Source organism: Trachinotus anak, unplaced genomic scaffold (genome assembly GCF_046630095.1).
Source record: "Trachinotus anak isolate AG129_WGS33_773 ecotype Australia unplaced genomic scaffold, CSIRO_AGI_Tana_v1 ptg000013l, whole genome shotgun sequence".
NCBI classification, from domain to species: Eukaryota; Metazoa; Chordata; class Actinopteri; order Carangiformes; family Carangidae; genus Trachinotus; species Trachinotus anak.
In genome coordinates this window covers 28,230,662-28,258,203 of record NW_027273864.1, presented here as the reverse complement: position 1 = coordinate 28,258,203, position 27,542 = coordinate 28,230,662, and the positions used below count along the sequence as shown (strand labels likewise).

The window sequence follows — 27,542 nt, the reverse complement described above, 5'->3', positions numbered from 1 at the left end:
CTGGGAGTACAGTCGATGAGCATGTGTGGGGGTTGGTTTCTGTTTTGGCTGCATCTATGAGTTTTTTGGTTTTTTTAACTTGATCACATGGAGACAAGTTGCTTACAACCATGACTAATATTAATAGAGAATAAATCATAATGTAAGTATTTTTGAGCAGAACTCTGTTGAATTTAGTTAAAATCTGTATCTTTTTGTTCATGCACAGTCTTCTGGACTTCTATTCATTCTGTGAAGACCTAAAGTCCAGTAAAAGCCTTTTGGCTCTCAACCAATACACATTATGGTTTTTTTTTTTTTTTTTTTGTTAACATTAAAATGTCTTGTACATTAAATTAGTGTCTGGCTGTCTGGTGCATTTAGCACAGCAGATGAAAATAGAGTGCCTACATTACAAAAATAAAGCTCAAAGCTTGAGGTAAATGAAACAAGGGAGTGAGATAGAGGATAAGACCCTGATTCAAAACGTATGTTCCAGTAAAACGCTGCGTTCTGGGTCAAAACGTTCACAACTCTAAATAAAATCAAATATCTGTAGTTAAAGGTATAAGGCTGGTGTCATTCTATATTTTTGTGATCATCAAAAAATGCCACGTGAAGACTCAAAACAACTATGATTTAATCTGTCTGTCAATACACTGACACAACCCCAAACTCATCTGTTGCCAGTGAGGACATAAATCTTTAAAGGTCATCACAGATATGTAATTTAATATTTAAAACAGGCTAAGTACTTTCCTGGAACAGCTGTTACTCAAACAGGAAAAAGTAGTGCATTTATGTTTGAATTTGATATAGTACAAAATTGTGGTTCCTGTATAAAAGACAGATACCACGTAACTGAATCTGCATGAGAAAGATCACACGTCCTCAGCAAATCATATGTTGATCAAGAGAAGAGATCTCCCAGGGTTTCCTTGCTGGGACGTAGCAGAAGGACAGTTACAGTAACAAACAGAACCAATTTCTTCCTGAAAACACTGAAACTTCAGAAGATTCACACTCAAAGCCTCATATTAACTCCATAAATTTTGGTCTGTATCTTTACACAGAACATAGACTGTGGACCAGTGTGAACAGAGGGAAAAATTACAGCAGGCAAAAGTGTTTCAATGTTGATATGATAATTGTTTTAAGAGTGACTTGAATGAAGGGATCACTCTGGATGCACTCGCAGCTCACCTGGTTAAGCATGTAACATTTATCAAAGCTGTCTTTCTGTCTGTCTCCACTCACTGTCAAATAAAAGCAAAAATGCCATAAAATGTCCTTCAAAATGTGCCACAGTGTTTTTCACTTTGTCTGTGCCGCCTTTATTTCCAAACTCATGCCTGTTGTGTCTCTACTGTGTCACTAGGTAACCATGGTGAAGGAGAGTCTGCCCAGCTGGGTCCAGCAGGACTCTGACGAGGGTCTGGTCCACGTGAACGTTGGCGGTCTGAAGAGGAGCCTCTGTTCCAGCACACTGAAGAAATTCCCAGACACCAGACTGGGAAAGCTGCTGGCGTGTGACTCAGAGGAGGATATACTGCAGGTGGGTCAGCTGATGATGGACGCATAATTCTGTTTCAAGATATCATGTTTGCAAGGAGGTGGTGGAACTTATTTGTCTTCAGACCTTATAAAAGGTTCACTTCCCTCCTCTCGTCCTCCTTCCTGTAGGTGTGTGATGACTATGACGTGCAGCAGAAGGAGTTTTATTTTGATAGGAATCCCGGCCTGTTCCCATACGTCCTCCACTTCTACCAGACTGGCAAACTTCACATCATGGAGGAGCTGTGCGTCTTCTCCTTCAGGTCTGTCTGTCTTTGTCTGCTGGTCTCTCTCTCTAATGTTGAACGCCGTCCTCCTGTCTCAAGGACAAACAGGATCTGCCACAAACTAGGACTTCACACACTCTCTCACACACACACACACGGGGTTCACAGAGAAAAGATGCAGCCGGTATTCCAGCACAATTTTTTATTCAAACAATCAATTTGTTTGGCTGCAGACAACGATGCTGCTCCTCTGTATTTCTGATAAAGTAGTGGCTCAGTGAGTGTTCGCTGAAGTCATAAAATACAAAGATAATCATGGGCATCAACAAATTACCCAGGACTGCTGAATCTCTAACAAACTATCTGTAACAAACCTGAATCGACATGAAAATCTTCCATAACAGAAACTTAAGAGTTTTCAAGCCAAAAAGCCAGAAACAGATAAATGACAGATCCACATTTAAAACCCAACCAGTTCTCCAACCTGTAATAATAACAACATGGTCTTTGTTGAACAGCCATGTATAATAGAAACATCATAAACTGCTACTTCACATTTCTCCTGTGTCATATTCATCCATCCACCCCGACCTCCTCCTGACGTGGACTCTGTCGCTCTATAAACTACGTCACTGCACTTTTCCCTTTGATCCTGTCATCATGACTTGTTCCACTAGAATCCACCTAACAACAAAACGTAACTTACGCCATAATAACCTGCTGCACAGGCGACCTGTGGGCTCGTTTTTTACAGGACAGTCTCTTTATCCAAGTTCCTTTCATTTCTCATTGATAATTTTGAAAGAAATTAGAATGGAGTTTGAACATTATCATACTGTCACTGTCATTTTTCATCTCATAATTTAAAGTTTTGTGTTTAGCCCTGTGAGACTGTAACTGGTGCTAAAATGAACTTGGTTTGACTTCTGTTTCCCACAGTCAGGAGATAGAGTACTGGGGCATCAATGAGTTCTTCCTGGACAGTTGCTGTAGTTACCGTTACCATGACCGCAAGCTGGAGAGCAGCCGACATCGCAGCTGGGATGACGAGAGCGACGTCAGCAGCATAGACACATCTGTGGACGAGATATCTGACTTAAACAGGTAAAAGACTGTGGAGCCTATTCACTTCTGTGAAGGAGTTATCAGTGCTGCATCTCTCCCTCTCTCCGTCAGTGGCTCACTCGTCGTCTCCATCTGTTCTCAGAGACATGCTGCACTTCCAGGAAGTGCGTTATGGGAACATCAGGAAGTGTCTGTGGCTGACGCTGGAGAACCCAGGATACTCCATCCCCAGCAAGCTCTTCAGCCTGCTCTCTATCGCGGTGGTGCTCACGTCCATCGCCATCATGTGTATCAACAGCATCCCGGAGTATCAGGTTGGTTCGAAGAGCTGGAAAGGTTACGAAGCCAAACGTAATTCCATAGACCAGGGGTCCCTGTCATTCTTCCTCTGAGAGCTGCTTTGACAAAATAAAAGAGGCTGAGAGCTCATGTGTGGTAGTGATGTAGTGATTACATTTATTCACATATCGAATCAAAATACACAAACTGATCTCAAACCAAATCAGATGAATGAGATAATTTAACAAGTCAATATCCAAAACTCAACATCTGAAACTCACATCAGTGTCAATAATCTGAGTCATGATTCAGTCAAACCTGAACACACAGACATAACACCAAGCACATAAAAATCCATAAATCAGCTTAGAAATCACAGAAACAGAAGCTTCTTACTCAGTAATCCAGTCATAGCTGTCAGTACGTCCAAAGGTACATAACAAACAGGAACTTAAAATAGCTCATTCAGCACACTTCATTTTCCAAATTGTAAACAAACAAGCCCACAGCTTAACTCATTAATCCACGGCAACATTAAAGTGTAGTTTATATCTGTTGTTATCCAGAACAGTTGCTATCACTGCGTGTCCCATAGGGCACATCTGATGTAAACAAACTTGACAGCGTAACGCATTTGACTGACAACTGACAAATAATGATTTGGTGTTGAAGATGGGTGACCCGTCTGTGTATTTGGAGTAGATTTACTGAGTAAAGTTGTGTTGCTTTAAGTTTGTACTATGCCTCCATGGTTTGTACAGACTATATTCTTTATGCTTTCTGAGGCAAAGACAGTGCATGAGGTGACAGGGACAGGTGCAGGCTGGTGTTTTAATCACAAAGGAAGTTACTTATAGTATTTGGTCTGTTGATTTGAGCTCATGGAGGCAGTGAAAGGATAGTTTTAGATTCTGTGCACAATACACTGCCATTGCTAATACATATCCATAAATCAAATGAGAAATAACAAAGAGAAAATATCCTTACAACTTCAGAACTTGCCTGAGAATCATCACATTTTTAAGTCTTCTTCATTATCCAAGTAATTCAGTGATAGTTGTCTGTACGTCTATCGGTGCTCTGCAAACAGAAACTGCTAATAGCTAATTTGGCATAACTTTGAATGCCAATTTACCAGAATGAGTAGGGATAATGGGGGCTGTTTGCGGGTTGCAGTTGTCTTGTGATTTTGTCTTTTAGACTTTGAAAACCCCTGATTTAGATGATGCAGGTCTCTGATTATCTCTCAAAATACATGAATTACATATCTGTGATGAACACCTGCCATGTTTATTCAGTTTCAAACTTGGAGGTAAAAGCCAATAATAGCTCGGTGACATGTGCTTTCATCCAATCCGATGCAGGAAGAGTTCACGTTAATGCTAGTGAGGGAAAACACAATCAGCTACTGTGGTGCTGACTGTCCCAAACAATGATGAGAGACACGAACCTTCGATCTGATTTCAAAAGGATTATGGCAGTTGATGGGGAACTGAACATAAACTGTGATTATTGATTATTTAAGTAGAGAATGGTGTAAAATCATGAAAGTGTGTCTGAGTTACAGTTGAGTCATCCCAGATGTTTTGACGCCGGCTGTGAGGAGAGTTTATGCTGCTGAGAAACGGGACAATATGGTTGAAAAACTAAACGTATGATTGAAAACACTTGTCGCTGTGATCACTAATGGTTCTCCTCTCCTCTTTAAGACATTTGATTCTGAAGGGAAGCTGATCGAGGACCCGACCATGCAGGCTGTGGAGGTGTTCTGCAGCTGCTGGTTCACCTTCGAGGTGAGGCAATGAAAACATGTACTGGTAAACTGGTGAAGAGTACAGACCTATCAGTGGAAACAGGAGAAACTTGAGTTGAGTATTTTCTCTTTCTCTTTGAGGTGGTGACGCGACTGCTGCTCGCACCAAACAGGAAGAAGTTCTTCCACCATCCTCTGAACATTATTGACATGGTATCTGTGGTTCCCATCTACATCACCTTGATCTTTGACATGACTGTGGGATCGGAGTCTGAGCTGGGAGACCTGGGACGACTCATACAGGTTGGGGGATTTAATTTAACTTGAAGTTCCTCTCCAGACAAGTTTTAAACTAACATGTTGTTGTTTAACATGGTTTTACCACATAAAAAGTGAAAAAAGGAAAACTGGGCTGGAGACACATTGTAGATGTGCTTCACTTAACTTCCTCATGGAGAAATCAGGTCGGTCATTGGGCCCCGCCCACCACCTGCTTGCTCCAGGTGTCCAGGTGAAAGAGCAGAGAGCATCAAGATGATTAGAGGAGGAAACATCGGAGAGACTCAGCCACATGTTTGAGCCTCAGATGATGAGTCCGTTAAGAGACTAGCAGATGTATCAGAATGGTTAGCTTAGACAGCATCTTTTATTTGTCTTTTATTTGTATTTTATTTGACTGTCATTGGTTCACTGCAGTTCACAGTGGAAATACTCTTGCATTATATGTCTTCTATTATATAAAAAACATTGTATGCACAAGATCATACCGTTGATTTTCATCAGAGGAGGTCTTTAACCTTTGACACAGAAGTAGAGTATAGGTATTTGCTAAAAGTACCTTACTCAAGTCTAATTTTGAGGCACTTACTCTTTTCTTTTAATTTAATTAAAAAATTAAAATTAATAATTTTCATTTAATTGCTACTTTATAGTTTAACTTAATGACATTTCAGAGGGAAATATTGTACTTTTTACTTCTACATTTATACACTGCAACATTTCTTGTCTAAAGTTCTCAGACTCAAAGGCATAAAACTCAATTAAACTAAGCACAGATGAGCAAAAAAAAAACATAATTAATTATCTCACAATCCCTCAGATTTATCTGGTGGCCCTTTGGAGGGGCCCGACCACCAGGTTGGGAACCACTGGACTAAACTAGGTGTATATAAAGTGGTTAAAACAAACTCCACTTCAGGCAGTAAAAGGTTTATGCATCAGTATTAATCATTTAACAATAATTTTCATCCAATAATTGGGTGTGAGGTTTGATTAGATGTGATTGACAGGGATCAAACAATCATCAGATTCTGATTTGATGTTGCTAATTGCTGATTGGTTCACCTAAGTCCAAGGCATCACCTGCTTGGTGGAAAAACAACTCATGTGGGATCCCATCACTCAATCTCAAGAAGTGTTATGCTCTCTTATTGTGTAATTATCACTTCTTAACAATTTGCAGCTGTTTATCAAAAGTCACAGTGGCTTGTGTTGATACATCCCTGTCTCACCTCAGGTGCTCAGGCTGATGAGGATCTTCAGAGTTCTGAAGTTGGCTCGACACTCGACAGGACTTCGGTCGCTGGGAGCGACACTTCGGGTGAGTCGGTTCTCCATCTGCTCGTACACACACGTAATTATGTAACTTTTGACTTTCTGCCTCAAAACCTCGAAAAGGAAAATAAAGACAATACAACTGATATTTATTTTGTTTGTGACATTTTGGTCTGCTGACCTTCCTGCAGCCGGCTCAAACAAAAGTTGATGAATTGTGAGTAGATGTAGGTCTGAGCTGAAAGGTTACACACTTTAAAAGATGGAAAAGCCCCCGATGTGCTTTTTTGATTTTCAGTGATATGAAGTAGTCTGGGACTTTAGTGTGTGGGAATAAATTTATAAATAGCAAACAGTTAAACACTGAGCTGTAATTTGATAAGAGATGCCTCTTGCCCACATGGTGGTTCCATCAACAAGATCTCCACATTTAGTTTAGGAACACCTTCAATGTGCAGCTTTGATTTGTTTACTTTCAGTTTTGTTTCTGCGAGACTGTCCTGTAAAAAAACAAGCCCATAGGTCGTCAGTCAGCAGGTTATTATGACCCATAGTTTCGTTTTGTTGGTGGCGACCAGTGGCCATACTAATTCTGACAGGAGCAAAGGGAAAAGTGCAGTGACATAGTTTATAGAGCGACAAAGTCCACGTTAAGAGAAGGTTAGAGTGGATGGATGGGTCAACAAAACAGGAATATGACAGCAGTGCTCAATTCCCATGTGAAAGTGATGAACCTACAGTGAACTGCCAGATGTTTTCAGAGAAACAGCTGTAATAACCCACTGTTTCCTACATGCTCAGCAGCAAACAGCAGACAGATGCAGTCAGAGAGCAGCTGGTGAACACAGTGGAGCATTTAGCAGCTAAAGAGCCAGATATTTCCCCCAGGAGCTGGTGGAGACCAAACACAGAGCTAAAAGAGAGGGAATATGAACAGAAACACCAGTCCAAATGAATAACGTTGCTATAACTGCTGGCTGTGCAAATAAGAAATGACAAGTTCAACACATAGACTTAAAAGGTGATATGTCCATGTTGTCACTGCTCTCAAGTGAGCAAAAATAATTTACTGCTGGTTTAAGTTTAGGTCGGAGCGTTTCCTGTCTGCCTGTTATGTTTCCTTGTGCTTTATGTTTAGTTTACATTCAATTGTGCTACTTCAGCTTTCCTTGAGCAGGATTTGTCTGTGTGTGCCGACAGGCTTCTCTCTGAAAAACAAGTGAAACATCAGTCTGACATTTTGTGGTTACATCTAATGTCATTCCTCCGTACAGTCACATGTACAGTGGATCAGTTACATCAGCACAGACGCTGCGCCGTTCATCTCCATGGGTTCCCTTACATACGCTTGCCTTCACATGAGATATGAAGTATCTGGGAGTAGTAAAACAGGTCATGTTACCGTCTCATCTATCATAACATGGGCTCGTTCACAAGAATGATTATCTGTTGGTAAAACATCACTATGCATGCCCTGTGAGGTAAATGGATAAATCACTGTCTGAAATAATGTGTTGTACTTTTTAAAAAGACACTGGTTTACTGGATTTTGCTGCATTATATTTATATCTAAATACTCCAGATCTTTGATCAGTGTGTGGAGTGAAACACTGAAAGTTTTTTTGGTTTATCATCTGATCTAAAAACCCTCAACACAAGACATAAAATGTGTTTAAATCTAAATACTTAAAGTCTGGACTCGGTGACCAGGTTTAAATCACAGCTGTTGTCTGTACAATGAACATCCATGACAGAGGCTTATCTAGAACGTTTCATGCAGCACATCTTATTGTTTCTTTTTGTTTACTGGAGAGATTGTAATTACAAGGGATCACAAGGATTTGACAGATCACCTGCACCTGCCCCAGACCTGGAGACATGGAGAGTTTCTAACAAGGTTTCCTCCATCTTATATCTGCAGCACAGTTACCGTGAGGTCGGCATCCTGCTGCTGTACCTGGCCGTCGGAGTGTCAGTCTTCTCTGGTATCGCTTACACTGCTGAATATGAAGAGGTAAAATCTGCTCACATAGACTCAGGATCTTCTGGGTTTTATATTAACATTTTACTTGAACTAGTTTTTATTCATTTTCATTTGGTGCAGCAGATAACTCTAATCTTTCAAATGTGGATACAAGCACCAAGATTGGTATGTTTATCCTAGCCACTTAAAATTTCAAAATGGCTCATTTTCTGCTCAAGAAATATATTTTACAGTAAAATTTTGGCTGAAGGACAAATTTAAATGATTCTGCAACTGAATCCTATGTTTTTGACTCTGAGGATTCACAACTCAAAAAACCATTTTATGATGTTCCCATTCAAAAGGAAAATATTATGCAAAATGCAAAAATCAACACAAAGTCATGATTTTATTAGGAAACTTTTATGTGAGTTTGCTGATAGTTTTGCTGAAATGTACACATCTGCAGGTTTCACTTTTTACAGTGTACTAAATTTTACCTTCTGCATAGTCAAAATGTATGATCTGACACCTACAATATTCATATTGGAAAATCGCAGGTGAACTTACTGCAAAAGATTTCCTTGCCAGAAATGGAGGCCATCTTGAATTTTTGAGTGGCTGATGTGTTTTGAAAAAACATTCCTGCCGAGTTTAGTACTTGTATCCAAATTTAAAAGATTTCCCTTAAATACGCTGCTGCACTTATGTCAGGTTTTCTTGTACTCATCATTTTCTGATTTTTTTTGATTTTTGATGTTATGTTGCTCAGGATTTCAAATTTTGTTACAGGAATGTAAATTTTTTTCTTTTTATTTGGTTAAAATGTATTTGGAAAAACCAGATAAATATAATGCACCTCTGTCCTTTTCTTTCTCCAGGACGTCGGTCTGGACACCATCCCGGCCTGCTGGTGGTGGGGAACAGTGAGCATGACCACGGTCGGTTATGGGGACGTGGTGCCTGTCACGGTGGCCGGGAAGCTGGCGGCCAGCGGCTGCATTTTAGGCGGCACTCTGGTGGTGGCGCTGCCCATCACCATCATCTTCAATAAGTTCTCCCACTTCTACCGGCGACAAAAAGCTCTGGAGGCGTCAGTGAGGAACAACAACCGCAGGAAGATGAGGATGAGCTGTGAGAACGAGCCAGAGGAGGACGAGGAGGACGAGGAGGAGGGATCAGACGGGGACAGCTGTTGTCTGGACGATGATGATATTGATGATATCGAGGAAGACGATATAGACTATGAGGATGAAGGAGGTGTAATAAATTATAGCTATGTGGAGCACCCATCATACACGTCAATACTGAGGAAGAAGGAGCTGCGTCATCTGTGAGTATCAGCTCAACCTCAGAGCTGCTGAAGGCTGCGTTCACGCTGGAGTGGAAGCTGCTCGGACTTAGTTTCCTGTCGAAGGGGACACAGATCATCAGGAACAAAGTAAAACTAATGTGAAGTCTGATGCGTTCACTTCTGATTTGAACTGTCAGACAGGATCTTCTGTCGCTCTCTGACCAATCACTGTCATTAGTCTGCATCGATTCAAACAAACATGGAAGACAATCAATCAAGAGTTTGAGTAGATGCTTCTAAATAATTAAAGTAAATGACTGAAACTTTGGGTCTTCCATGACAGACTCTTTAGAAATGCTGTACTGTGGTTTGTTTGCATTCATCTGTGCATGTGGGCTGTTTCAGGGTGGAGGTTTGTTCATAGTGGACGTGTTTCTGTTGAAAACATGGATGTGAAGAATTGCAGAAAAAAAAAATGTAACCAAAAATAAAAGGTCATATTTATTGAACATAGAGACCTGGGAGGAAGTGATGAACAAGCATGCACGCAAATTAGTAACAATAAAAAAATATCATGACAAACTGTGGAATTTACTTTTGTGAAACAAGTAGAAGAGATATGGGAAATAATATTTGCTTCCTTATTCGTGGCATTTACTGGGAACAGAGGGAGATGGTTTTTGCTTCCTTTGGACAGAGCCTGGCTAACAGTTCCCCCCTGTTCACAGTCTTTATGCTATGCTAAGCTAAGAAGCTGCTGAAAAGTCTGGTGTCTTGTATTTGTGACTACATTTAAATGTGAAGTAACATCACAGTGGACGTTTTTTAGCTATTTCTTTTAATGGTGTTTCACTGCCACAGTGAGAACATGTAGCCACAGCAGTGAAGCAGGGTTATTAGCCTGGAAATGACCTTCAGTGAACTGGTATCACTGAGGTACAGTGAAGCACAGCTTTATTTATGTATCATATTGCATTCCAGGTGGAAGCAAGTATGAGTTATACAGAAGTGGTAAACTAATACCAGCAAACCAGACTAAAAATGGATTTTCAGTTTAGCATTTGTTGTCAAAAGACACGTACGCACACGCTGCTTCATACAGCAGAGAATTATTTTACAGTGTTTAAGTGTACAAGCTGTTCATTGTTGGTTGAATTTTCACTTGACACTTAAAGGAGCATTGAAAACATTCTGTTCATTGTGAGGGAACATGAAGGTCTGGGTCAAATTCCATGATAATCTAATGGATTTGTCCTCTGGGAAACATGAATGTCTCTACAAAATTTTATGATAATCCATCCAACAGTTAACCGGATATTTTTCTCATCTTATCATCTCTGTAACATGCTGACGCACTGAACTTTAGTCAGACTGGCTTCACTCTGAGCAGTAAGAGAGTCCTGGACTGTTCATGAGGAGAAAATCATCAGTGAATTATCAGCTGCAGTGTTTAAGATTTTAATTTCTTCTGTTTCTATAAAGAGTGAATCCTGTAAATTTGAGTCACATAGTGAAACTAACAAACATATGAAACATCTGGACTGGGTCAGTCTGAAGGATGCGTCAGTGGCTTTGTGCCCAACAGTTCATTTACAGAATGACTCTGTGAAACGTCCGACCGCTGTTCACTGGGAAATGGATGACACCTGTCAAAGTGTCACTTAATATCAATGCTGATGCTGCAGACAGAGGAGGCTGTGCACGATACACTGCTGAGCATCAACAGACACCACATCTCCCTTATGACATCCCTATGACATCACTATAAGAAACAGCTCACCTGGTGTCATGTCATCCAGCAGTGTAAACAGTGTAGTTTCCCTCTCACTGGGCATTGACAGCAGCCAAGTTTTCCTAAAGTCCTCCCTCTGCCTCAGGATGAAGCTGTTGCACGTCACATGATTTCCGATAAACATGAAAAACAAACATAACTAGAACAACAGATTTTGAAGACATGGTACTGGCTTACAGGAAGCACCCATTAGAACAGTAAGATGTTCGTTTGACAGCTCAATATGAGATACAGAGCATTCATAGAGTATTCAGTCACATTTTGTTATGTTGCAGTGTTACACGAACATCGATTAAATTCATTTTTTCTTCCATCAATCTACTCAAAGCCAGTTTCAGTTTTCAATTTTCCTTTTTTTAATCTTTTTTTTTTTTAAATCTAAAATTCTGTTTTCACTTTGTCATTCTGGGGAAATGTGAGAAGGTGAAGGGGTCTGAATCCTTTCTGAATGCACTGCATGGTTATTCTGCTCATGCCAGACAGGAGAACAGGAGGCAAGTGAGGGAAACAGTGGAGACATTTTATGGTTATGAGAAGCACCTCCAGTTATTAGACAAGATGCTTTCTGAATACTGAACAGTTAGATGAAAATGTGTATTGTACTGTAAAAAGTGATAATTCATTTAATTAAAAGCCAGAATATTTTTGTTTGATTAAAAACAAATAAAAAAAATAACTTCAATACTTACTTAAGAGGGTTTTGTCTTAATGTTAAAACTGTCATTGTATTTCATCCATGGATATATTATGTTTTGATTTACTTATATTTTATCATCCTTTTCTTGCAGTGTACTTGTCATTTCCTATCAGCCAATTCACATAAAATATCAACAAACACTGCAATTTTGTAGATAATTATACATTTACATCAGCTATTGTGGCATATAGGTTGTTTGTGTGTATTGCTCGCTCACTTGCAGCTATGTTTTGTTTTGAAAGGGTACGCACTTTGTTGTGTATCTTTAAGAAACTATTCAGTTTGGTGCATATCTGGTTTGGGTGATGTGCACAGCTGTGTGCATAAGTCTAGCATGAAGCTTAGTAATGTGGTGGCACTAACATTAAGCAGACATTGTACGGCTAGCATTTAGCATTTTATTTAGCTGCTAAAGTTCTAGACTCTTATTTTTTGGTTAAACAGTGACAGTTCTACAACACTTCATTGGTTTAATCTGAGCACCTTGATCATCAATACTCACCATGAAAACTAGGAGTTCAGAAACAGGGTGGCAGCCAAACACTTCCTTATTTTATTTTCCTGCTGATGTCATCAATGATGTCACACAACTGTGGGGGTGAATTAGATAGAATGACCCCCTGAATGAAGTCTGGTTCGGATAAGGCTAATTGTTCAATAGAGATAGGGACAGGGCAGATTTGTGATGACCAGAATTAGCAGCTGAAGTTACTGAAACTTATTCATTATCGTCAAAGGAAATTTATTTTTAATGGCCAAATTAGCAGCTAATGTTCATTTTATTCATTACGCTGTCATGATTTATCTTACCTTGCTACTTTTTGAGGAGCAACATTGACAGGTAATGTACCTGTCACTGTTTCATTTCACACAATATGACATTTCTGATGTCAGAATTAGCAGCTAATGTTACTGTCAAAATTGTACATAACTAGGCCTACAATACTTGATAGAATTGTTACTCTCCACTACTGATAATGAAGCACTGCAGATTTAATCATATCAAAACATCTGATTCCCCACAAGTCCCTGTTGTGAGAGTCAGATCAATTCCAAAATAGTTAAAAAAAAAAAACCAAAAAAACATATAAGTCTGATGTGAAATCCCATTAATAGAGTCTGCCAGTATCTAGTGGTCTGTGATCTGCAGTCCAGTTCAACAGGCATCACCTTTGGAGTGTGGTCATACAAAGAAATCTGTCTGGGTAGATCCAACTGGATGCAAGCAATAAAGTGAGTATTTCTTCCTTTTAATTAACCCCTTAAATAATATTAGTGTATCCCTAATATGTAGCACACAGCTCACAATTCCCCTCCACCTTTGCTCTGAAAGACAAGCTGGAGAAAACCTTTGTGAGACAATTACATTCAGATGGTTGTGGAACTCAGTTGACGGATGTTCGTCCGGCAGGTTTCCTTCCTTTCCGAGAGGATTAAAGAGGAGAGAAGATGATGCTAACAGAGTTTGATGCTCTGCCACGACGACTCAGGACTGAGAGCTCTGTTATCTGTCAGAAAAAGAAACAGAGAGACACTGATGTTTTTATTACAGTTTGAAAAGCCTTCTTATGTTTCTCTGCCCTGACACACAGCTCAGTATTTGGCTCTTTACCATGATGACAGAAAGGCACGTGAAAAAAAAAAAAATAATGTTTTGGTTGAGATTCAGCTCCAAAGTCAAAGCATATCAACATCAGCTGGATGTATGTGTGTATTTTCCCCTCTTTCTTTTCTTCTTTGTAAATGTAATTACTTTTTTAAATAAGGAACTGTGTCATACCTCAACTAAAATGAAATAATCTTACATAAATGTTAACTTTAACTTGTTGTGTAAAAAGTCACTGATGGTGTATCCTGTGACTCTTGTAGTCACTGGTGGTAACAGCCAGTGTGTTTTCAAACCACTAGCATGGCCGTTTGGACGATCACGTTGGCCACCACTTCAATCCTCAGACATTCATGTTCCCCAGAGGATGAATCTACTGACTCTGGAGATCCTCTGACTTTTCCTCTAACCCCACCATGACTTTCATATTTATAGTTCAGAGTGAAATATCTTAACCACATATCCAAGGTCCCTGGAGGACACACCTGACTGTGATGAGTGAATCTGTGCTTACCAGGTGGTTACTTGTGGTGTTTTTTGCGATTAATCATGTCTGTTAAATATTTTATCACTAATGAAGCAACTGTAAATAGGAACCATATTTATATCTGACCTCTGACCTGAGTCGCCTGTATTGACCCGAGAGTACTCTAACGCCCTGATATACGGTGGCCCTGAAGGTCAAAACACAACATTTCACAAAACAATTTTCTGAAATGTTGAGTTTTGACCTTCAGGGCCACCGTACTGATAATATGTTATGGCAACTTATTTCGAAGGGCAGTAAAAACATGTTTAATGTCTCTTCAAACACCTTCAGTGTTTAGGATTTTATGCAAATAAAAAGTGAATTGAAAGGAAACTCACTTTTCAGAGTTCGGTTTTACTTGTCTCCAGGGGCTAAAGCGCTTCATTGATGCATGAAGACACAACTGAGCCTTTTTACTGAATTGTGTCTCAAAAGCAGAATGAATAAGTCCAACAGACAACAACAAAGTCAACTTTTTTTCTGGCCACACACACACACTGACCTTTCTGTCTGTATTTGGGCTGAGAGAGTCACTGTGAAGGAGAGAGAGATCAGGTTGGTGTCCGGCTGATTAAAAATTCATTTCTGCTATTTTGGCAAACGGAAATTTCGACATGGAGAAGAAATGAGAAGGAGGGAATGAGCTGTGTCTCAGGGTTTGTGAGTGATACGATGGGACAGGGGAAGGCTTTCAGAGAGCGACAGCGAGTTGTCCTCCATCAGAACTGATGATGAAGGCAGCACGGCTCTCAGAAAAAGGACCCGAGAGCATGACTCAGGACGCAGATGTAAAATAAAGAGTCTTCACTTAGAGAAAAAACAACAACAAGGACACAAAAATCCAAGCAGGCAAACAAAGGGTCAGACTGAGGCAAAAAGAAACTGATCAAAAACGTGATGAGGATGAAAACAGACAGGCAAAGCCCACGGAGCTGGGCAGCTGAGACACAGTCTGACACAGCGAGTGGAAACAGACCTGAGTTTGTAGCAGGAGCTGGTGGAGGATGGGGAACAGGTGAGCGGGCGGAAAGACAGGTGCCTCACAGCGGACATAAGGTCAGTACACTCACATCCAGTGCAGTTCACACAGTAAACTCACCGGTGCTGTGTGTCCCGACCGGCTGGCGCTGGTCCAGGTCAGACCGCTTCCTGGGCCGTTTCCGCCGGTTTGAAAATACGTTCGAAGTCCATCCCCTTCCGTTACGTAGCCAAGATGGCGACCGTTGAAGACAAAAAACAATTAGGCCACTTATGGGGACGTTGATGTAGGTTCCCTGAGCGCCGAGTGGTTAAAGTACTTACCCTGACATAAGCGGAGAAGCTAGTCCCCGGTTCGACTGAACTTCCTGTCTGTCTGTCTGTCTGTCTGTCTCCCGTAGATGTAATATAAGACAGAAACCTTTTCGGCGTATGCGCCAGGCGAGCAACTCGTATTGAACTGAATGGGCGCCATTTTTAGATCCGGCATCCAGGTCCTATAATCCATCCGTGGGGGAACCCACTGATGCAGGTTGTGCCTCCCCTGAAATAAGCGGAGAAGCTAGTCCCCGGTTCGACTGAACTTCCTGTCTGATGACGGTCTGAAATGGCAGCAACTGTCTTTACCGTTTAATACAGAAACGACTAATTGAAGTCGGTTAAGAAATGTAAACGTCCCTGTAGTTTTTATCCGGACAAACTGCAGTTAACTTGCAAGGCTGTGAAATGACCGCCAGTTTTTCCCGGGCCAATATGGCGGCGGCGTTGACGTACGAACCAGCGACATGTCTGCGAAACAACAATCTCAATATAATGAGGATTATGTATAATTTAAACCCAAGAAGCCGCCTGTTACGAACTTACTGGTAAGTAAGATCTTGTTTGTCTTGTTTTCGAGGCTGTTGTGATGCAGTGAAACTGTTCAGTCTTTGTTTGACTGGGATCAGCATTTAATATTTTATCTTTTTCTTATTATCAACAAATATCACAAATGGATCAAAAGTGTATCCTGTCTGTGGCTCACAGCCATGAATCTTCAACAAGTGCTCAAATAAATACTTTCTTATTTCAGCTTAAAACTAAAATTTCTTAAAACAGCTGCTCAGTATAGTTTTTATCAAACAAAAAGGAGGAAATGCATTTGAGGGGACTATTTTCAGAGGCGGATTAATCCACATTTAATGGTCCAGTGAATATCTGGAGCAGCAGGACGGTGTATGGGACTGAGTCATAATAAACTCTCAGTGGACATTCTCTGCATTTACTTTGACTTTTAATACTTCAGAACATTTTGATGTAATATACACTTTCAATTTACATCTACATTTTCTTGGGTAAAGGATCACTGGCTTTATATTGAGAGCCAAAGCAACAAGTGATACTCAGATGATGGAAATACCAAATGTAGATTCCTTTATTTGTTTCTTTATTTAACAAGCAAACAAAAATAAAATACCATAAGCAAACATCAGTGATCACAATCTTATGCATGACTTCCACTGCATACTTTAAGGCAGATATACTTCACACAGGGAGAGTGCAAAACATGAGAGCTCAGAACAGCAAAAGCATTAACAGCAGATCCTTTCATGCCTGGAAAAAAAAAAGTTTTGCACATACAAGTGGCCGAGAAACAAGGCAGTAATGAAGTCTGAATTCTCTAAACACTTTTCACGTCAATGTTGCTCCTCACTCAACTGTTATTTGTCTAAAAATCAGGTGTTTATTGTAAATCTGGATCTTCACTCAGTATCTCTACCGGCTGCTGACAAGTTAATTTCCTCCACTTTTCTTTGTTCACGTTTGCAGGTGTCACAGTTTAACATGGAAGCCAATGATGGTCTGTATTTGAACATTTCATAGTCTCAATTTTTCCCTACTTGAAAAGTGGGATGATATTAAACCACACACATAAAAACATGAACCAAAATCTCAAAAATAGCTGTAAGTATCACAAGAAAAAAGTATATTAGAAAAAAACCCTGATATTTGAGCTGCTGTAGACGTACTATGAAAATTAATAAATTAACACTTGAGCAGCTTTAACAGTGGTAACACTTGAGAAACGATGAATCCATGCGTTTCAGTAGGATTTACACATTGTAACTGATTCCCTCATTAAATAAAACCAAACCTCATTAGCTGGTTGTGCTGCTGAAATATCATCTCCTACCTGGAGCAAATGAATAAATGAAATCACAGCACAATCAGCTGTATTCCTGACGTGTCTTACTGTCTTATTTTACCGCAAACCAAAAGTGTAAATGACGCTCAAACTTCACTGCTGCTTAAAATAAAGCAGGACACAGTGGAGTCAGTGATAACTCTTGTGTGTGGAGCCTTTAACCGTCCAAACTTTTGCTTTGTGCAGGTGTAAAATGAACAGTAAGAGCCTAAACAAAGCAACAACAGATTTGTTTTGACCTCATTAGTCATCATCAGCTTGTACACAACAATAACATGTTTAAAGTTAAGACAATCAACAGCATCACCAAGTAAATGTGGTGAATAAGAAGGCAAGAAACAAACAGTGGTTCATGTTAAAACTCATCAGAACAGGTTAATGCCTCTTCTCCAGTGATTACGACTGAATTTCTGATGCAGAGTGATTTCACTTCCAGCACCAAACAGCTCATGCACCAAATTTAATAAGAAACAAGCTTCAATAGTTTCAGTTCTTTTCCCTTTATCCATGTTATCACCAAACAGATTCTATATTTGGATCACCGATCAACGAAAAGAGCAGCTGCAACAACGTTGACAAGATAAGGCAGAGATAAAAATCCCTTGTGCTTTGCTTGTAACACAGAACAGAGAATGTGCTTATCATTCATTATCTTACAGAGGACCATGGGAGTCTTGCACACAGAGCATCCTACAGCATTTTGTTATCTGGACTTTAACTGCAGTAAATCCAGCTGAAAGGGGTCTCTCTCAAAAACATCCGTCACTGCCCAATACTCAAAGCAATAACTTACTCAGAAGTGTCTCTGTTTTTTAATCCAAATCCTCAAATTAATCAAAATATACAAATACAGCAGTGTTGCTCATATTTACAGACATGACTCTGTGTGTGAAACTATTGTCATTATTTTACACCCCTGAGGAGTTTTACGACCTGAGAAGCTCATTTTCATTCTGACTCACACCCCTGTGTGTGTGACTCCTAGCTGACTGTGTAAACACTAAACCTGTGTAGAAAAATATAAATCGTCCCTTGTCTTGTTTTGTGCTGGATGTTCATTGACAGAAGCGGCCGAGCGGCTCAGAGGAATGTTAGAAGTAAAGTTGAATCAGACCTGGGTCGACGCCAGCTCCAAGTCTGCGCCGCCTTGGCACTTCTCTGGGACTCAGCCTCTCTGAGTCCACTGTGCCAGATTAAACTAATCAGTCCAGGAAATAAAAGCTTTGTTGAATCTGTTCCATAAATTTGTTTACTTAGGAGAAAAAATAGACCCTGGACACTGAAATAAAAACCCAAATTAAACACGAAGAAGGGCACTGGTGGTTACACAAAGGGAAGATTCAACTCCCTCCCCTTCCAAACATTTTGGTGCATTCACTTTTTCAACAATCAGTAAATGAAAATTTAGACATTCAAAACAGGTTTGAATGTCAGGCCAGTGGATTCCAACCTTCTTGGCCTGGGATTTCATTAAATGAAGCAGCGTCTACCTGCCAACCATCATCAGTGGCTGCAAACATCTATAGGTTCTGACAAAGTCCAGCAAAGTGATTATTTTTGACCCCAAGAGCTACAAGTGACCAAGTAATTTGAAAATAACACAAAGATTAAAGGAACATCTTTACTTTAATCCACCTCCCTGTAGTTAACAGGCAGCAGATTAACCTGTAATACATGGTTTATAACACTATAATGTATTTATATGTAGCTCGTACGTGTTTATTTATGTATCTGTTAACAACAGTAACCCCTCCTGTGGAAACAGAACCTACGGCTGCTGTATAGACAGTCTTCATAGTTACAATTCTTGGCAAATACTACATTATACTGTGTTATAAACCATTTAGTACATGTTTATATAGTGATTATAAATGCTACATTAAAGTGTTACCAATTTCTCTCATATATATATATTTTCCTTATTTTTTGACCCTCAGGTTGGGAACCACTGTGTTCAATATACAGCTGATCCAAAAAACATACAAGCAAGCAAAACGCGTCAGATACAGAGCTCCAGCATGTTTATAAAGACACCTCATCATCAGTCTGTGGAGTCTGAATATTTGTCTCTCGTTGTAGAATGGGAGCTTATAAAACATTAGTGAGAAAAAACAATATCCTCATCATCCAGTCTTTAAGTGTAAAGAATGAGGTGTTTTAAAAGAAAAACTTTGACTGTTTTTGCATGAAAGGAGTTTTTTTTTTTTTAATGATACCACTCTACACTGAAAACCCCAATTTTTCTGTCTATTTACTGATGTGTGTGCAGTTTGGCTACATGATGACGCAGAACTGAGATAAAGTGTCACTTTCTTTCTAAGAAAGAGAAGATTAGCGTACCTATGCTGAGCAGTCAGCAGCTAAAATGATGTTGTACCACATGATAATGTAAATTAAGAGATGAAAAGCTCTGAGGGGCTTTTTCACAATCATCACCATGGTTTAAGATGAAAACGAGAAAAAAAAGAGCTGAAAGAACTAAAAGAAATCCAGATCAGCTGATGATGACATCAAAATTTGACTCTCTCCATTGTCTTTTCTTAAACAGGTAAAACAAAAAAGTTCTCCAAGATCTTCTCAGAAAGGCAGAACAGAGGAAAACGTGGATCTCAAACCAAACGTCAATGATATTCAGTCAAACTGAGAACAGCTCTTTGAAAATTCTTCTGACATCAAGTCACAGTTTAACAAACTCATCACATCATCAGAGGTCTTCTCTCAGTTTTTCCAAATCAAGGCGTCACATCCAGCTGCATCATCTAAAGACCAGTTATTAGAAACAGGAAACCTCAGCACGGTCTGAGCGGCGTTTCACAAAGCTGCTGCAGAAACAGATCAAACAGCCAGAGCTCAGCAGGTCCTTCTCAGAAGTTCTGCTGCCGTCGTTTTTTGGCCTCGATGGCGTCCATGATGGGCTGCCTCTTGGCCTGATAGCGCTGATGGATTTCCTCGATCTCCTGCTCCATCTGAGGGTCCAGAGAGGCGAGTCTCAGCCGCAGCTCCTCCACCGACCACGTACTTATCTAAACAAAGACACATCAAACTGAGTCAGCACTGATCCTCTTACCTGTCTGCAGCATATAAACAAAGACCGTGGCCACGTCTCTCAGGCCAGTGCTGACAGGCCACAAGCTACAGTCTGACCCTTGTTATACAAAACTCACTCACTCACATAGTAACACAAAGGCTGCAACAAACAATTTTCATATTGATTCATGAGAAATATATAATTATATATAATATTAGAAACACATTTCACTATAATGTTGTCCAGAACAACAATTGTTATAAACTTTTTTTTTTTAATGATATTTTTTGCACTTTATTTGATAGGACAATAGGGAGTGACAAAGTGACATGTTACTGTGACAGACAGGAAAGAGTCGGGAGTCCAACCGGCGACTTGTCTGCTAAGAGCATCTTCGCTCATGTGGTACGTGCCCTAACCACTCAGCTATCAAGTCGCCCCCATTATAAACGAGACAGAGCTGTTATACTGGACTGCATTAGACTGTTAAGATAAAGTGATCAGGGAGAGGATGTGCCCCCATCATTCATCAAGAAGTTTTAACCATAGACTGTAAATAAAGATGGACGTAGCCTCTGTGACGTCACCCATATGTTTCTGAAGAGTGGTTTTGATGCTCAGACTGAACCAAGCTAATTTGGCCGTGCCCGACTCCCAGCTAATCTGAAAATGAGCAAAGAGGTGGGGCATGTGTGGAGCCGAGACTCCGATGTGTGACGTTTATGGCAAGCATACACTCACCCACCTGTCACTCAGTGTTCTTGCCCCCAATTATGTATAACTTGAAGCCATAATGAAATATAAACAGGTGAGATATATATAAATTCATCTCCTGCACAGTTGTCTTGAAGGAGGAAATTAGCTATAGAGACCAAAACTGTTGTAAGGAAGTTGTACCAGGCTGGAAACATGTTTATTATAACATGGGAGTCTACGGGGACTGACTCACTGTTGGAGCCAGACTCAAGTGGTCAGTAGAGCAACTGCAGGTTTTGTCACTTGCTGTTTCCAAGGTCAAGAACAATTCTCATAATTTAAGCCACTGCTGATGAGAATTCCTTAAAGTATTTGAATGATTTTGTGACAACTGGTCAAACTATCTGCAGATGAAGACCATGCAATGCGATGGAAAGCATCATCTTTAGTCATCTTAAGATTGTTTCATCATCTGCTGTTTCCACAGTGAGGAACAAACTTTGAAGCTTGAAATGATCCAAAGATGGTTTCACCTTAATTATACTATCACCAGCTTGTTGCACATCTAAAATGTGGAGCTTCAACTCTACTGCTGTCCAGGCAACACTGGGTTGACTCTGGGGTCACTACCTCAAACACTGCTTACTCGATCCATGTAACTCACAAATTAAAACACTTTCTAAATCCACTGCCTCAAAGCTTTGGGAGTATTTCAAGCCTTTGGCTGCTGGAGAGTCTGTAACACCTGAAACAGAGAGGTTGATACGTATTTGGTCTCAGAGCTGGATCTGAAGCTAGTTACCCTCTGTACCAACGACTTCTCTTCCTGTGCAGGTGGAGGATTTCCTGACTTGAAGCCCAGAGATCAATCGTACCAAGTCCATTAATGGACACTTAAGAAAATCTTTACCACAACCTTAAAATATCTCACAGCGATAACCAAGGTGTCTGATAAGTGTATCTATTTTAGTAGCTTTCAAAGGGTCCAGCTATTGACATTTACTCAATCTCTCTCTCTCTCTGTTGTAGGCTGCAGATAGGGACCTGGTGCCGGCTTTAGCTTCGTCCCAGGGGATTCCTCCTCTCAGCTTTTACCAGCAGCACTTTGCTCTCAGGCTATTTATTACCCACAATCAATGGAGCTAAAATAACACTGGCGTCCTAGTCCACTAGACAGATAACCGTGCAGAGGGGGTGGAGGGTCCTACAACTGGACTGCACCAGGGTCAAGGTAAAACATACACTCAGGGTCAAAATCCAAAATCCCTTTTAAACCTCAGAATATTTATGGGCTGAGACCTGAAGCAACATCCACTGCAAATCCTTCTTTATCCAATGAACTCAGTGGTCAATTAAGCATGTTGTTGTCAGAAATATTCTGCTTACACATCAAAATAGACTAAAACATCCAGAGAAGCTTAGTCATAATCCAATTGTCCACTACAGAGTTTCACCATAATGGAGCTAAATAATTCTGTTGTTGTGCAGTCGCCTCCTGAAGCACTGCCAGAAGTAGCACATTTCTTTTATCAAAATAATAACTTATTGATGATCTATTAATGACAATTATTTCGTAAAATACTGAACATACAGAGCAGTCCAAGCAGGCTCCAGACATCAGCATAACGTCAGAAAGACGCTGGACTCCGACCTTGGACAGACATTAAATTTTGGTTGGAAATGAAAATCAGGATGATGTCAAAACCCAACGTTGGATAATTGACATTATGACGTTTAGCAGATGTTTAGCAGTGTCTGTATTTTAAATGTCAAACTGACATTGGTATGAGACATCTGGAAGATGTTGGATTTGAACCAACAAAATATCCACGTTAATTGTTGTCAGTTTTTTTCATTAAACGTTGTCCTGACATTGAGTTTTCGTCACAACCTACATTCAACCAAACAATGTCCAACAATGTTGGCGTCCTGCTGCCAGCTCAGTGTCATGGAAGTGGTTTAGTGGCTACAACCAAATGATTTATTTCTGAATTCATCAAGGTCTATAAAAAAAGAGTTATAGAAAACATTTTTTATTGTTGCCACTACAGTTGCTCCTTCCAGTTGACTGTAATCACTGCAATGTTTTGTTTGCATAGTAGAGAAAAACTCTTTAAGTCATTAAACATTTAGCATTTAAGTTAACGGCTGACAAACGCTCTGCTCTCATGCTCGCTCTCTCTTTCACAAACACACAAACACACGGACTAATCCAACAGAAATCACAGAGCAAACCTCAGAACTGTAACTAAAATGAACGCCTTGGATGCACAAAGTGGCCAGAAGAGGAATGAATGAACGAAAGGCAGAAGCTGGAATAAGGCTCTGATTTTATAAGGTTTTCTCTTAACAAATTCTTTTTTCTTAGACACAACAAAACAGTCAAATCAGATACAAGAATATGTGAACGCAAACTGAAGGAGTAGACAAGGATCCTGTGTGCTAGTTTTCTTCTCACAGCAATCCCATTTGATATAAGTGGCTATAATCAATACTTTTATATTAACAAAGGATCACTGGACAACTTAAGTGAAACAATTGCTCTGAGCTCTATGAGGCCTTAAAAACTCATTAACCTTACCTGCTCAGCAGCAAACAACAGCTTGTTTCTAAAAGCAGCCAAAAAATCTCCTGTTTGTTGTTCAATCCTGCTTCACTTGCTGAAAGCAACACTCACTGGTTTTAGTGAGAATCATGATCAGTTACAAGATACCAGCTGTTTGTGTGAAGCAAACCAACTTTGATTATTGTGAGGAATAATTTGGACAAAGAAACAAAAGGTTCCAAAATATCAAAGTTAATTATTAACTTAATACAAGGTTCAAAACCATCCAGCACAGTCTAAAAATCTGCCTGATAAAAATGTTAAACTGCCTGTTTAATATATGTTTTATTTAAAGATATCAGACCACACATGAACTCATGTCCATTTCACTAAAACATAAACCAGTGTGGTCTTTAGAACAAGTTCTACTCAGCATTTCCAAGTGTTTCCAACATGAAATCCAGCAGCCTACTGGGAGTTATGGGTGGACTGCTTAAACCACAGTCAGAACACACACACACAAACACACACACACAAACACACACACACACACACACACTCTTTATCTAGAGTTTAACTGTTAAACCTAAGGACACTTTGACAGAGCATGTCACTGATGACGGCCTCATTAACTGTTAACTGCAGCCTGAGATTAAACCTTCTGTCAGGATCCGTTAGATAAGACCTGGGCCTCCTGGAGAGGGGTGGGAGAGAGGATGAGGGGGGGTGAGGGGGGGAGAAAAGAAAACCAATAAGGGAGAAATAAAAATAGATAAGGGAAGAAAAACAGAGAAAAGGGGGAGAGGCCAGAATGGAGCAAATGATGAACATTGGTTGTTCTGTCTGCTTCTCATGAATAATGTAGGTTAGTGCTTTTCCTACCATGTGCTCTATGCTGCATTGTTGCACCACTTAACTGGCTAAACCGACTACAGAGCAAAAGGACAATATAAAGACAAGGCATCTAAATACAAGCCTCAAATACCATATAACATGAATCAGCCTTATATAAAAATATGAACTTAATGTTTGACCTCTACTATACTGATTTACAGAGCGCGCGCACACACACACACACACACACACACACACACACACACACACACACACACACACACACACACACACACACACACACACACACACACACAGGGAAAGAGTGAGCTGTTGGCTGCCGTGCAGACTCATTCCCGGGTTGTTGTTCCTGTAAGTCTTGGAGTCTCTGTGTCAGACGCTTCGATTAGTGATTGTGTGTTTTTAGAACTTATTTCGGGGCTGTGCTCACTCTTTCATCCCCGAGTGCAGTGTAGCCGCTGTGTTTCTGGTTTAACAGCACCGTGCTGGGCAATGACAGGTGTGTTTAGAGTGTTTGTGCTCTGAAAGATGTCACAGCATAGAAAAGGGTTGAAAATTACTGTGTTCAACCAGGTGTTTGTTTACATCAGTGCAAATCAGGAGCCGATAAATACGGTTGTTTCCGTTTCCATTACTGACAAAGCCAGATGTTAGCGGGTCTTAGCAAGTTATTTGACCAGTGGAAAAAAGTGTCTCCTTCAATAGCAAAAAAAAAAAAACATTGTACATGTGGATTTTCCACCAGGCAACATGTCCCAGATAACTATATTAAAAAAACATCTGGTAGCTAAATACAAAAATAGCAGAGTAGACAGATCTAAAATTAAACAGTCAGCATGAAGCCGTCAACGAGCTGCCTCCAAGTATTAAAGATCCCAGAAGAAATTAGCTTTTTATCCTCACATTTGCAAGTCTAATGGAACAATAAATCCCCTGAGTGGGATTTGTGTCTCCAAGTAAAGCCTCAACTCCAAATGGTTCAGTCAAGCACACAGATATGTTGTGTTTTTTCTTCCATTGTTAGATGCTGGAAGGTCCTGCTGTCTGTGAATGGTGCAAATTCCTTGAACTCAACTGTGTGTTTCAAAAATAAAACTTTTTAAACTCTACAAACCAAAAGATGATGAACTTAAAAATAAGGCACTGCTGGATTCAACAATCGTTCACAAAACGATTCTTTATCATTTGATTGTTTTTTTTAATCAAGATGAAGTGGTGGATAAGACACATCGCTCACAGCTGGTATTAATGAGACACTTTGTCCATTAAGTGTAATGACACTGTCCCCGTCTCATCTTTTACACTGATTTTTTGGCTGTTTGTTAAATCATGACAAACAGAGCACAGACAGATATCAATAAGTGCATCTTGACTCAACCTGATGAACAACGCACTGGAATTGTAAACAAGCTTTAAAATAATAATAATGCAAATTGCTTTCATTAACTAATCACAGTGGTGGCGGACAGTGCTGGCGGACAGTGCTGGTGTAAATGTCTTTTTCTCTTCTCAGATACACAAAACATGAGAACTTTGAACCGAACCAATTCTGGGAGCTGAGAGACATCACTGTGAGATGATCTGCTTACTGAAGATGATCATGAGCGAATGTGTAGAGGTGTCACAGCAATGTGTGACACAACTATTGAAAATGATGGTGTGTGTGCGAGAGAGGGGGAGAACAGCATGTGAACACTTAAAGTATTAACAATCCAGGAGAACACGAGTGAAAATCAGGGTCATCCCACGGTTACCTGTCACTGTCTGTTAGTGTAGCATCTTCAAACGCACACTGACACACATCTGAGTCTTACTCGGTGCATGTAACACTACACACAAAACACACACAACTATGACAAGCACACTCGTTTGTTCTTTCATGGAGGCATACACTAAGACGTCGACTACATGCTGATACGCCGTCACAGGATCCAACATTTCAAAACATTTAATAATACTGCTATAAAAATCTACTTGTGTTCATTTCAATAATCACAACTAACAAGAAACTGTCAGCTAGTTGTTTGAGAAACAGATTTATTGTGATTTCCTCCTCAGTTGTGCTCTGCAGCAGATGAGAGACAGGAGGCTTCAGCTGAGCAGGCAGCAGTGTGGTCTGGTAAGAGAAGCCACTGCGTATTTAAAAGGTCAAATATTTAATATTTAATTCCAGCAGCAGCCATTTGTCCTGCTTAAATGTCCCTGAGTAAGACAAACAACCTCTGCTTTCTAACTCACTGTGATCCGCTTTCCACAGAGGCATCAGCTACTTCACTGCCCTGAAAAAATTCAAAGGCACTCAGAGTGAAAACATCAGCCCCTGATAGTAATTTATTAGCACAATTAAATCAACAAAACTGAGGGAAATTACAGAAACAACAGAAATCTGACTGTGAAAAAACAAAACCTTTAATAATATGATTTTAATACCTCAAAGGGCTTTGAATGTAAATTATTTAAATTATCAATGAATTCCTTCACAGGCCAGGACCCAGAGGACAGGAGACCTGATGTGCACAGACCTGAGGATAATTCCACCTGATCCAAAACAACCCTGATGATCTGAACAGACCCAGACAGAGAAGCCGGAGCATCACTACATGTCGTTTCTGCTGCTCTTCACAGTTAAGACTCTGTCCTGCATCAGAAGACTCGTTTCTCTACAATGGCTACAACAATGTGATCAGAGGTCAGAGCGAGTCCACGTGGGTTCATTCAGGTTTTAGACATCCTGACACACGGACACGAGCAGGACCTGACTTGACCTGACTGGACTGAGTGTAATGTGGACCCAGGCTGCTTCGGGACCTGGGTCGGGTCTCGATTACCTGAAACTGGGGAAGTAGTGTCAAATTTTCACAATCCTGTTATTGTGGCCAAAAATATTACATTTATCATGATACTGCAACTTTACTGTGATATGAATATTAAGAGTTGAAAGACAATAAAGTCGTTGTTTTTGA

General features: G+C 40.1%; 2 protein-coding genes and 2 long non-coding RNA genes across 9 annotated transcripts in view; 2 read left to right on the top strand and 2 right to left on the bottom strand.

The window, feature by feature from the left end:
• Positions 1 to 9,711, top strand: part of LOC139630583 (delayed-rectifier potassium channel regulatory subunit KCNS2) — an 11,955-nt gene extending 2,244 nt beyond the window's left edge. The window contains exons 2-10 of the mRNA XM_071494190.1: positions 1,358 to 1,534; positions 1,663 to 1,796; positions 2,700 to 2,864; positions 2,968 to 3,139; positions 4,814 to 4,897; positions 4,999 to 5,160; positions 6,374 to 6,457; positions 8,333 to 8,425; positions 9,256 to 9,711. Coding sequence (XP_071350291.1) covers positions 1,364 to 1,534; positions 1,663 to 1,796; positions 2,700 to 2,864; positions 2,968 to 3,139; positions 4,814 to 4,897; positions 4,999 to 5,160; positions 6,374 to 6,457; positions 8,333 to 8,425; positions 9,256 to 9,711 — 1,521 coding nt within the window. The 5' untranslated portion in view covers positions 1,358 to 1,363. The remainder of the gene's footprint in view (positions 1 to 1,357; positions 1,535 to 1,662; positions 1,797 to 2,699; positions 2,865 to 2,967; positions 3,140 to 4,813; positions 4,898 to 4,998; positions 5,161 to 6,373; positions 6,458 to 8,332; positions 8,426 to 9,255) is intronic.
• Positions 9,642 to 15,799, bottom strand: LOC139630597 (uncharacterized). 3 transcript variants are annotated; one of them, XR_011693185.1, is made up of 6 exons: positions 15,595 to 15,799; positions 15,392 to 15,486; positions 14,795 to 14,825; positions 13,524 to 13,665; positions 12,660 to 12,747; positions 9,655 to 9,782 (listed from the first exon to the last, which is right to left on the bottom strand). It is a non-coding gene; the product is annotated as an uncharacterized lncRNA (long non-coding RNA). The 3 variants fall into 3 exon arrangements; XR_011693186.1 differs by lacking the exon at positions 12,660 to 12,747 and having other exon boundaries at positions 9,642 to 9,782; XR_011693184.1 differs by lacking the exon at positions 9,655 to 9,782 and having other exon boundaries at positions 12,004 to 12,747.
• On the top strand, positions 14,832 to 27,542 carry LOC139630598 (uncharacterized). 4 transcript variants are annotated; one of them, XR_011693189.1, is made up of 5 exons: positions 15,812 to 16,136; positions 22,209 to 22,410; positions 26,093 to 26,236; positions 26,638 to 26,698; positions 27,063 to 27,542. It is a non-coding gene; the product is annotated as an uncharacterized lncRNA (long non-coding RNA). The 4 variants fall into 4 exon arrangements; XR_011693190.1 differs by lacking the exon at positions 15,812 to 16,136 and adding an exon at positions 14,832 to 15,348 and having other exon boundaries at positions 26,093 to 26,698; XR_011693188.1 differs by lacking the exon at positions 26,093 to 26,236.
• The window catches only part of LOC139630584 (serine/threonine-protein kinase 4-like), a 34,535-nt gene continuing 23,650 nt past the window's right edge, over positions 16,658 to 27,542 (bottom strand). The window contains exon 11 of the mRNA XM_071494191.1: positions 16,658 to 20,478. Within this exon, the coding sequence (XP_071350292.1) occupies positions 20,320 to 20,478 (159 nt within the window). The 3' untranslated portion in view covers positions 16,658 to 20,319. The remainder of the gene's footprint in view (positions 20,479 to 27,542) is intronic.